Source organism: Protopterus annectens, chromosome 12.part0 (genome assembly GCF_019279795.1).
Source record: "Protopterus annectens isolate FY-2018-M chromosome 12.part0, PAN1.0, whole genome shotgun sequence".
In the NCBI taxonomy this organism is placed as follows: domain Eukaryota; kingdom Metazoa; phylum Chordata; order Ceratodontiformes; family Protopteridae; genus Protopterus; species Protopterus annectens.
In genome coordinates this window covers 1,412,244,414-1,412,256,913 of record NC_056746.1, presented here as the reverse complement: position 1 = coordinate 1,412,256,913, position 12,500 = coordinate 1,412,244,414, and the positions used below count along the sequence as shown (strand labels likewise).

Below are 12,500 nucleotides of genomic sequence, written 5' to 3'. Positions count from 1 at the left end.
TTCCGTTATGCTAGTCGACAGTTCACCAGTACTCAGTGAGGTCCTTTCGCAGCTTCTGATGCCACTTTGATGGATTTGCAGGCCGCTACCGAGACGCATTCAAAGTCCAGTATGCCGCAAGACTCTTCTTTGACTAAGGAACCTGTGGATGTCTCTACTGTGGATAGGACCGGAGCCACTGTGCAGGCACTAGCTTCCGAGGAAGTTCTTCGCACTACCGATATTCGACACAAACCGACGACTTCTTTCGCATCTTTAGTTCTGTCTAAAACTACTGAATTTCTAAGGCCAGCAGTACGAGCTACGCCTAAAAAAATGACGACCCAAACTCAAGCACCTGCTTCTTTGCCACAACATCAAATGCTTAAAATGGCAGAAGACCTGATTATACTGATTAGGGGAAGCCAGCCTTCCCCTGCTAAGAGAAAGAGACCTTTTCCCCAGCAGCTTTAACAGACCAAGAGTCCAACGACTCTGAGGATTCTGAATATGAAGACATGCCTTTATCTGCTTATGAGGATTCAGATGCAGATGAATCCATTCCCTCTGCTTCACCTCCAGATGATTTTTCTTTTGGTAAAACCCTGCATACTTTAAGAGAGCATTTCCACTGGGAATGCCAAGACTATCCTCAGTCCAAAAAGAGACTCAAAGGATTTTTAGATTTGCCACAACATAGACCTTTAGCAATACCTCCAGTTCTGGATGTTGTGGATGACGTCTTTATGGAATCCAGTTTAACTCCTGATACTTTACTCCTTGCTCCTAGGAAACCAGACAGGTACTACAGAGTTCCTGACTCTCACAAATTTCTTTTCAAAAATCCTGCTGCTGACCCAGAGGTCATCTCCCAGGGGCCTAAAGGAATAAAAGCAACTACAGCTAAGAATCCCACCCCTTCGGACAGGGACTCCAGAGCTTTATACAGATGGGGTAAAAAGGTATACACCTCTGCAACTCTCCCCATTAGGGCATTGAATTGCAGTTTCACATGCTGAAGTACCAGCAACATACTGTGGACCTTATTAAGCATAAATTAGCTACCCTTACAGAATGTGCAGAAAGTAAAAAATTAGAAGAGTTTATGCATTCTGCAAGCCAAGTCAGCCAACATAGTTTGCAGTGTGGCTTTGACGCTCTAGAAGCATCTTGCAGGGCAGCAGTCACTGGTTCCGTACTGAGAAGGTATGCTTGGCTTAAGGAGCAGACCTTGCCAGACCATGTCAAATCATAATTACTAGACACTCCTTTGAACAAGGACAATGTTTGGTACCAAAGCAGAAGAGGTTCTAAAAAAGATGGAAGAAAAAGCTAAATCTATGCAGACAGTCAAAGATTTCTTGCAAGTGCAGTCTCCTAGATTCAGTAGGCATTGCCCCTTGAAGCATTGGTCCTTTCCAGCCCCCTCAAGGCCATCTCAAACTAGACCCAGGGGAAACAGACCCCCCCCCCAAACTACAGTCTCAGGGTATGCAAAGATCTAAGCAATGGAGTGCTTCCACTTCAAAAACAGGGAGTGCTAAGCCACCCCCTCATGGAAAGAATTCACAATGACTTCTCAACTCCACTCCTCACCTTTGCCCAACTGCTCATGCCCCTAGGAGGAAAACTTGCCCATCATGCAAAAAAACTAGACCTCCATCACCAAAGATCGATAAGTCCTCAACATTGTATCTCAGGGGTACAAATTTTACTTCCACTCACTGCCAACCCGAAAAGGGTTCCCAGACCTTCCTCCAAACCAGTGGGCAGAGGCAAAAATCCAAATTCAATCCCTGCTCTCCATAAGGGCAATTCAGCCTGTTCCTGCAGAACAGATAAGTCAAGGGTTCTATTCCAGACTTTTCCTGGTACCCAGAAAAGGGGGAACTTGGTGCCCAATCCTAGATCTTTCCATTCTAAGCACCTTCCTGGCGGTACCAAAATTCAAAATGTTCACCCTCCAGCAGCTTCTTCCTATGCTGTTCAAAGATGCCTGGTTAGCCACCCTAGACCTAAAAGAAGCCTATCTGCACATCCCTATCAGGGATTCCTGCAGGAAATTCCTACATTTCAGGGCAGGATCTATGCATTATCATTTCTCTGCACTTCCCTTTGGCTTATCAACTGCTCCCAGAGTATTCACAAAATGCCTGGCTTCAGCCATTGCCTATTGCAGACAGAGAAAAATTCAAATTTACCCGTACTTGGACGACTGCCTGATTTAGGCAAACAGTCAGGATAAGCTGTTGCAGCACCTGACATTTGTAAAGAACCTTCTAACCTCCCTGGGGTACATTATCAATGAAAATAAATCAAAACTAGGCCCCAGTCAAAAGATTGTATTCCTGGTAGCAAGCTTGGACACAGCATCCCAGATGGCATTCCTTACTCCAGAAAAACAAGCCTATGTGACAGGCTTCACTCAAATGGCCACCAGAACCCGGCTATCTGCAAGAAAAGTCCTGTAGGCCCTAGGATTTATGGCCTCTTGCATCCTTCTAATTCCATATGCCAGACTGCTTATGAGGAAACTTCAGTGGTACTTAAAAAGTCTTTGGTGCCAACATTTTCAGGATCTGGAAACAGTCATGCCTATCATACCTTGTCTAAGGACAGAGTTTCTTTTGTGGGCATCAGCATGAAACCACAACAAGGGACTTCCCTTTACTCAACCCCATGCCACCCAGACCCTAATCACAGACGCATCAGACTATGCCTGGAGGGTACTCCTGGGCGACAAGTGCATTCAGGGCCACTGGAGCCCAAGTCAAATTGATCTGCACATCAACCAAAAAGAGACGCTAGCTGTTCAGCATGCTCTAACAGCTTTCAGATACCTACTCTCACCAGGATCCCTGCTAATAAAAACAGACAACACCACAGTTATGTAGTACATCAACAAGCAGGGGGGGGAACCCACTCTTACCCACTCTGCAGGCTAGCCATGGCCCTGTTGAACATGGCCTTGGAAATGCATGTTCATCTGCAAGCTCAATTCCTGCCAGGCAAACAAAATTCACTGGCAGACAACTTATGCAGAAATCTCCGAGATCCACACGAGTGGCAATTAGAACCCAGCACCTTCAGCCTTCTAATCCAGAAATGGGGGACCCCAGAGGTGAACCTCTTTGCCTCCCCCTGCATTCACCAGCTCAGCAAATTCTGCACCAGGACACCTCACAGCAGGGCCTGGAAAGTGGATGTCCTATCCGTCCAGTGGGAAAACCTCTCAATCTATGCATTCCCCCGTCTGTCCCTTCTCTCAAGAATATTACTCAAGATAAGACAGGACAGACCAAGGACAATCCTGATTGCCCCGGACTGGCCACGCCAGCACTGGTACCCACTAATCCGCAGCCTATCACCGGTGCCACCCTGGCACCTACCTCAGATCCCAACCCTCCTCACTCAGCAGGGGGGCAGATCTTGCATTCACAACTGCAAACCCTGAATCTTGCAGCCTGGCTTATTCCTTGAATTCTCCCCCAGTGACCAGCCTAAGCAAGCAGGTACTGGACGTCATTCTTGAAGCCAGACGACCCAGTACAAGGAAATCATATGCTGATAAGTGGAAAAGGTATTGCTCCTAGATTCAGTCTAAAGGAGAGGACACAGCACTGCCCTCCTTACCTCTAATCCTGGATTACCTAGCAGATCTACTCCACAGAGGCCTATTCTTCTCCTCCATTAAGATCCATGCCTCTGCCATCTCTGTTCATTACAACAATGAGCCACCTCTTTTCTCTCACCCTCTCATCAAACAGTTCCTGAGAGGGGCAAACAACTTAAGACCACCAAGAAGAGCACCCACCTGCTTGGGACCTTAACTTTGTACTGGAAAAGCTCACACTACCTCCCTTTGAGACTGCAGCGTCAGCAGAGTTAAAATTCCTGTCTTGGAAAACAGACTTGCTTCTGGCCATCCCTTCAGCTAGAAGAGTGAGCTACAAGCACTTATGGCTGTGGAACCCTTCATTATTTTTCATGCTGACAGGGTCTCCCTCAGGACTAATCCTTCCTTTATGCCTAAAGTGGTGTCCAGTGTGGCTCTCATCCAGTCTATCCATTTGCCAACTTTCTTCCCTAATCCTCAAAATAAAGGGGAAAGGATCCTGCACTCCTTGGACGTGCACAGACAGCTCAGATTCAACCTGGATAGGACTAAACCCTTCAGGAAATCTGACCAGTTATTTCTCAGTTTTGCACCAGGGGCAGAGGGCAAGGCCATTTCAAAACAAACAATTTCCAAATGGATAGCACACTGTATCCATTTCTGCTACAAACACCATGGGAAACTAACCCCTCGGGGGGTCAGAACACATTCCACTAGAGCAACTTCCACCTCTGCAGCATTCCTCAGGGGTGTCCCTACCATGGACATTCTGGAAGCTGCTACCTGGAGTTCTGTACACACCTTCACCAAGCATTACCAACTGCCTATCTTTTCCAAATTCAGGGTGGGTCTTGCAACTGCAGTCCTGCAGGGCATACTAGCCAGCCCCAACTCTTCTTGACTGCCGCCACCCTTTCTTCAGCTTTGGGAAGCAACCCAAGTGTGATGACTGCAACAGTGAAACACGAAGAACATAGTACAGTTGTGTATACTTACCATAAATGTAGATGTTCGAGTGTATTCACTGTTGCAGTCCTTGTTTCCCTCCCTCCAGCCCCTTTCTCTCTCTCTCTCCTCTCTGTGTCTGTTACTCACCCCCTTACAGGGGTATTGCTATTGGTATTTACTTTTTACTGGTGGTGATTTTCCCACCATACCTTAGGTCCCAATTGGGGGGTTGCTGACATTTGGAGCAAGAAAAACTGATGTAATGGCATTGGCTGCCTGTTTTTATACCCCTGACGACCTGACATCAGTCCTGGATTGACAGCAACCGAAGTAAAAATACTAAGTCTCTGGTATTCGGGCTGACTGAGGGCTACCTGCAGGCAGATAACCCAAGTGTCATGACTGCAACAGTGAATATACTCGAACATCTACATTTATGGTAAGTGTACACAACTGTACTATCTATATATATATATATATATATATATATATATATATATATATATATATATATATTTATGTATATATATATATATATATATATATATATATATATATATATATGTGTGTATATGTGTGTATATATATATATATATATATATATATATATATATAAAAACATATACATGTGTGTGTATATATCTTTAATTGATTAATGCTAAAGAGGTATTGGCACATGCAGGCATAAGCATTATCTCTGCATGTGGAGATGTTCAACTGCTAGAAAATGCAGACTGGATGATTACTGATGGTGGTAGGCAGAAAAGATAATAGTTGTAAATTGTTACAATATTCTCCTAAAGATCTGCTGTAATGAGTTCCTCACATTACTGCCCTTTCTCTTTTCCAAATTGCATGCATTCCACTGTGTGCATATGACTTGATTAATGTACTTAGATGAATGTGCTTTCAGAAAGTCATCGCATGCAGCAGCTGATGGAAAGCATTGATTAGCTTTTGCATGTACAGAGTAACTGCTTGTGGAAAACAAGGTACCACAGTTCTCTTTAAATATCATATGCAAATTGACAAAATCAGAATAGCCTATCTGTTCCCAAAATGCATTTTTTAGTAGATCCTTAACTTGGCTGTCTTTCTGTCATTTAAGTGTGCATTCTCACTTTCCTTTTCCTGGAAGATCTTTTCCAAAAAATGCCCTCCATAGCCATAACATGTTCTATCTTCATTGCATACTCTTCATTTAATCCTGCTTCCTTCTTGATGTGCTGACATGGGTTCCCTTTGGAATCTCGAAATACTGAAATGTCGAATTTCAGTATTTTGAGACCAAATTGTCGAATCTGCAGTTGCACGAAACTGCAGAATATCGAATCCGGAAATGTCGAACCCACGTTACTTAGGGTGCGTTAGGTAAGTGTTATGTTTTTTAAGGGTTTTGGGAATGGTTTGTGTGTATGTCAGTGTGTGTTGGGGAGTGTTAGGTGTGGGTTAGGGTAAGTAGGTAAGTGTGAGTGTGTCAGTTTTAAGAGTGGTGGTGTTTGTATGTATGTGATGCGTTTTTGTGTAAGGGGGTGTAGAATGTGTGGTGGTGGGTTTTCTGTCTTTTGGTGTTTAGTGCGACCTTGGAGTTAGTATATATAAGTTACGGGGGTGGGGGGTACAGCCCCCCACATGTGGAGTGCAGGAGGGGTTGCCTCCCTGCTTATAGGAAGGGTAGGTGTGTGTGTTTGATTTGTTGTGTTCATGTGTGTGGTTTTGCTTTTTTGTAGTGTCGGGAGGTAGGTGTATTTGTGTTTGTATGTGTGGTTTAGTGTTTTGTTAACGTTCGCAGTTTTGAATTTCGTGGTTTTGGTTTTCAGGTTTGTGAGTTTTCTGCTTTATAGTCTCGAGATACTGAAATTCGATATTTCAGTATTTCAAGATTATAAAGTGAATCCACTGACATCACGTTAGGGTCAGCAGAGTCAATTACCTAGTCAACAGGAGGGAGAAGGGCGTACAGGAAGACAGGATTTTTAGATTGGTGCAGTTTTGCATCCGATTTTCAGTTTTAAGGTTAGTTGGACTGCTTCTGTTTCACTGTCACCCATGTACATTATGTGCAGCACAAAGTCCGAAACTCTTAATTGTTTCTGATTTTATAACAACAGGTATAAATGGCTGGAAACACAGAGTCAAACTAAAAAGAACTCCAAACCACACTCTTCTGTAGTTCAAAAGCAAAATGCAGCATATACAAACTAAAAATAAGTATATTAGAATTTATTTAGCACTTTTGTTTCACTACAATTGAAATTTCATCAGAATGAAAAACATCAAATATACACCCATTATAAAAATCCCTCCATTAGCTAAGTAACCAGTCAAACATAAGTATAAAAATCATCAAACATTTAAAGAAACAACCTATTGAATCATATCAAAACCACTTTGGTTCAGTACAAGAAATATAGGTTTGAAAAACTAATAACTTTGAATTAGGTGACCAGAACTCGAGGGTAGTAACCCCCCCCCCCAATTAATGAATCTATCATTGTGCAACTAAAAAACGTTGAATCAAAGTTATTTGCCTTCAAGAAATTGCAACTGGAAAATAGCTCTCTGTTAAAGAACATTTCTGCTATCATTATTCTGAAGGGCTTGCGCTTCTGGAAATTCCCAAATGTTTTTTCAGAGGGTACTGAATTTTATAATGAGTTAACTGAAGTTTTCAATAAAGCAGGTTGTGATATGCTGAAATTAATGGTGAAAAGGAACAATTGGCTTATAGATCAGTATTCTGCTGAGTTGGATGATATGGATGCAGCATTGAAGAGTGACCTGCTTTTTGACAGCTGTAAGATAATTATCTTAATATTTTTGCCAAAGTGGATAATATATGTTCCTATATTGTCAACAGGAAGATTAAAAAATTCCAAAGAGACCTAAATGACTACCGGAATGGCTTGGCTTACCGTGGTTCCTATGGTAACTAGAACAAGAACTATGTGCCAATAGGAGGAGGGGAAGAAGTGAATTCCTCCACAGGAAATGTTTCCCAAAACGGCCAGTCCCCTTTAGAGGAACAGAGTGTTTGGAGGTTAGAGAGACTTCAGAGACAGCAGGGACAACAGAAATTATATCAGAGGAACATCAAGGATTATTATCATCAGCGGGGAGCGAAACCGAAGCACTATTCCCACAAAAAACAGAAGAATTGACGATGAACTTTGATTTTTCATCTAGCCAGCGTTCCAAGTTGCAAATGGTGTGGAATTCGAGAAAAGATTTCAGTGTGTATAATTATTCTAGTAAATTTTTAACTGTGAAACATACTGATGTTCTTTCAAAAGGATTTAGTTTTGTTCCAGCCAGGAGTAGTACTTTGGCAGACTTGCTAATGGATTTAAAACTATACACTTGTAAATTGAACCTGGCTGTTTGGTTCAAAAACAGCAGTGTGAATATTAATGAACAATGCATTTTCAGACCCAGTGTATTTAATCCCCCCCTAATATGTTGATAGATATCTTTGAAAAAATTTGTGAGTTGGATTTTAGGAATCTTTTGATGTCACAGCCTAGAAATAGATTTTGTCATATTTCCAAGGATGATATGCTAATATTGAAGCAGCTAACAGAAGATTGTAGCATCAGGTTTATGAAACCTGACAAGGGGGGTGGGTTAGTGCTCATGGACAATGAAGATTATTACTCTTGTATTAATTCTTTACTGTTTTCTGATACCTATGCTGATGTGTCACGCAATGAAATCAATATCGCCTTTGCAAAGATAGATATGATATTGTATGCTTTACTGTTGGAGGGCCAACTCATTAGAAAGGAATTTGATCTTTTGGTGAATGAGCATTCAGTTGTAGCCATCTTTTTCGGCATTTCTAAAATTCACAAAGATTTGGGTAACCTTCTTTTCAAACCCATACTGGACGCTAATAGTTCTAAAATACAGTATATAGCAAAGTTTGTTGATCATTTGCTAAAGGCTTGTGTGGAAGGCTTACCTCAAATTTGCAAAGATTTTTGGCAGTTTTTATCTATGATTAATAGTGTAGAATTTAATGAGAGTTGTATTTTTTAACTATAGACGTCGTGAATTTATATTCAGCAATACCGCATGGAGTGGGTTTAACCTGGGTGGAAGATTGTTTATACAAACTGGGTATTTTTTCAAACGACAGAGTAAATCTCATCATTCTCTTGTTGGACTTGCTACTTTCTAATAATTTCCTTTATTTTGATGGGCAATACTTCAAACAGTGTACAAGGGTGACAGTGGGGGCAGCTTGTGCCCCCAGTTTTGCCAACCTGGTTATGGCCTATTGGGAAGCTGAATTTATTTTTAATAGTCCTTTTTCATCTTCGTGGACATACTATACTTGGTACCTGGATGACATATTTATTTTAAGGACAGGGACGAATGACAAACTTAATAAATGTATGAGTTATAGTAATACAACATATCTTTTAAAATTCTTGCATACAGTAGGTCTTGATAGAATTTCTGTTTTGGATATATACTTAATTAAAAATAGGGAGTTGGGTTGTTTCCAGTCCAATATGTTTAGAAAGAAAACTTTTGCTAACATGTATTTGCACTATCAAAGTTGGCACCCCTAACATCAGAAAAAAGCTGTGGTGAAGGGCCAGCTGGTCAGAGGGGCCAGAATGTTTTTTGATACTACAGTTTTTTTAAAGGAAGTTGACAATATTATTGATATGTTTCGGAAAAGGGGTTATCCAGATGTGTTCCGTAATAATAGTAAAGAAGAAGTAATATCGAAAAGGTTGCATGGTGTATGTAACCCCTTACTGGGATTTCAGGATAAAAATCAAGATATGAGCTATACTAGGAGCAACCTTAAAGGAGGAGATGGAGACACCCAGGTTGTTTAGTTAGTTACGGAAATAAGTGGTAGGGAAAATATGAATAAGAATGAAAAATATTTTATTTTATCACAACCTACTCATTAGATAGTAATAATTTTGTTAGCTTTATAAAGAGAAATTGGTCAATTTAGGCCTGTGACAATAGAGTTTTGGAGTTGTGGGAGAACGCCCTAAGATAGTTTTTAAAAAATATAGGTCTTTTAAGAATTTATTGGAATTTATAGCACCTGTTAGTGGCACTAGAAGAGGTATGCATAAATGTTTTCGATGTGCACAACGCCCTTGTATCGTAACTGGACATGAGTTTGTTGTGAATGATGTCATTATTAAATTACAGGGTTTTTTTTTTTACATGTGATTCTGCTCATGTTACCTATCTGGTTACCTGCATGGAATGTAAATCATTTTATGTGGACAAAACCAGTAGGAAATTCAAGGAAAGGGTGTATGAACATCTATTAAGTATAAGAAAAAAATGACACGAAAAATGGACTGGCTAGACATTTAGTGGAATATCCATCACATTTTTTCAAGTTTACTGTTATAGAACAAGGAAGTCTTTATACTCGTTGTGTCTTTTATACTCTAGCCTTCCTGACGCCAGAACCGACGAACACCAAGACTTTGGAATTCGCCGACCGAGGATCGACTTCGTCGGGTTGAAAAACCCATATGTAAACACTTCTCGCAGCTGTAATAGCCCTCGAACATCTACATTTATGGTAGGTACAAAACTGTACTTTTTGAAAGACCAAAGAGGCTTTGTCTAACATCTTATGAAATGTGAGCTCAAATGGCAGTTAAAACGTAATGCCGCAAATGTGCCAGTTATTAATGAAACTTTTGGATAAATTGTTTATTAAAATTAAAACATATGGAGATGTGAATTGTATATTTTTTGTTTTTATATATTTTCTATTTACATATTTATATTTCTTGTATTGAACCAAAGTGGTTTTAATATGATTCAATAGGTTGTTTTTTTAAATGTTTAATTGATGATTTTTATACTTTTGTTTGATTGGCTAATTAGCTAATGGAGGGATTTTTATAATGGGTGTATATTTGATGTTTTTCATTCTGATGAAATTTCCATTGTAGCGAAATGAAAGCGCTAAATAAATTCTAATATACTTAGTTTTAGTTTGTGTAAGCTGCATTTTGATTTCGAACTACAGGAGAGGAGTGTGGTTTTTTGTTCCTGATTTTGCCTAATGTCATTGAATCTTTCTTTTCATCTTTCTCTGATTTTTACGGAACGCCCCTGATTTTGCTCATATTTTTACTCTGTCCATCCCACATAAAACTAGATTTTCCAGTAAATCACCAAGGATTACTTTCAGACCCTAATGCTAGATATTAAGTTTTATTGTTGATACTCACTTTGCCTTTGAAAATGCATGCTAATGCAAAACTGTTCTCTGAATAAACGCACATACTACACTCAGCTTTTGAGTGGCATTAACATGATATTTACTTGCTTAGAAAGAAACAGTGGAAAGTGACCCATCCTACTGTTGCAGGAAGTACAGGAGAGATAAAACTTTGCATCATCAAAGTGACAAGCATGGTGCTGCAAAGACAAGAGGTACTGCCCTCCTAAGTCTGTGGAGAACCAAAGTTAGCAAAGAGAAAATAAATAACTGTGAAATGAAACAACCAATAATCTGTAAATTGGATTTGCAGAGTATTAAGCCATCTTGTCTTCCCAATATGAAGAGAAAGACTGCAGGTATTTGAAAAAATAGTTGTACATGATTTTAAGCACAGTTTATTGCAGAACTGATTGCTTAAGCATCGCAAAAAGCTACTTCACATATGGTAGGCTGTAATTCCTTTCATTTAACATTTTAAAACTAGAGTTGCAGCTTGTGGTTTAGCATTGCTACTGTGCTGAGGACAGTAATAGCAAAATCCAGTAGACTTTCAACCTTGCAAAGTACAGTGCAGTTTTTATGTTCCTTGCTGTGTACAACTGTACTGCCTATTAGGCTGTTGTATGTTTTCCATACTCATGCCTTTGATCCTCCTGAATCCATTCATTTAGAAGGAAGAAAAGCATGTTGCCTCCAGTTTGTATAATCCCTTTCCTTCTATAAGGTCCTTCAGTAATTTCAGTCTATACGTGAACTTTGATCATTTTGGCTTCTGATGGCTGACTTAATGCCACGCCTACAGGCCTGCTTTTCTGTACTATAACCCAGAATGTTGAATTTCAAACTGTTCCTTAGTCTGAGCATGACCATCACATATTTCCTTTTACTTGCAGTTTTCATAGCACTTTAAAGTGAGGATCCTGCTAAAGCCACATAGCTACATTTCATTGTCACAGTTCCCAGTGCTGCCTCTTGTTAGCAGTTCTTTGTGGGTGTCCATTTCACCATTAAGGAGGAAAGCAGATATTTTTAATGCAGTTTGAGATATTCTTCAGCAGAAGCTCCTGAGCATCTCCTTGTCTGTTTGTGCTTAAAGTGCATGCCTTCATTTACACCCAGATTATGCCAACAAGCCTGTGCCCTCACACTCTCTGTGGAAGTCTTCTGCATGTAAGTCAACCATATTTATTGTTGTGGGTATCCTAAATCATGTAAAGTAATAGGTGAAGATTGTACCAGCTTGCAATAGAGCATGCCACTATTATATCCATAATGATGCCGTAATTTGCTTTATCACTAATGTTCCTATAAATCCACATGAATATCTACTTAAAATCACTCTGATGCTTATACATATTGAACCTTTTTTTTTTATCTTGGGTCATTTGTTTACCTAGTTGTACTTTATTTATTGTTAGTGTTAATAAAAAGAAAGTATAGAATAACTTTGAATGCCTTGAGTATTCAGATGGAATTTGTTCTCTAATGATGTCAGTGTATCAGTTAATCTGTTGGGATAGTGTACAAGCATCTTTCTCTTACTTCACAGAAGAAGATTATGAGAGTTTGTTTCCAGCCACTGTTCCAGAGATGCAGCGCAGTAATATGGCCCCTGTTATCCTTCAGTTGAAAGCACTGGGAATAGACAATGTTTTACGATTCAACTTCCTGTCTGTAAGTTCCTATTTAGCTTTCATCTTTATATTATTATTATGTTCTAATGACATGATGAAA

The 12,500-nt window shown here is 40.0% G+C and overlaps 1 protein-coding gene across 1 annotated transcript in view; it reads left to right on the top strand.

Moving 5' to 3' along the window:
* DHX35 (DEAH-box helicase 35) overlaps window positions 1-12,500 on the top strand; it is an 844,978-nt gene that overhangs the window by 463,116 nt on the left and 369,362 nt on the right. The window contains exon 13 of the mRNA XM_044090458.1: window positions 12,316-12,440. Within this exon, the coding sequence (XP_043946393.1) occupies window positions 12,316-12,440 (125 nt within the window). The remainder of the gene's footprint in view (window positions 1-12,315; window positions 12,441-12,500) is intronic.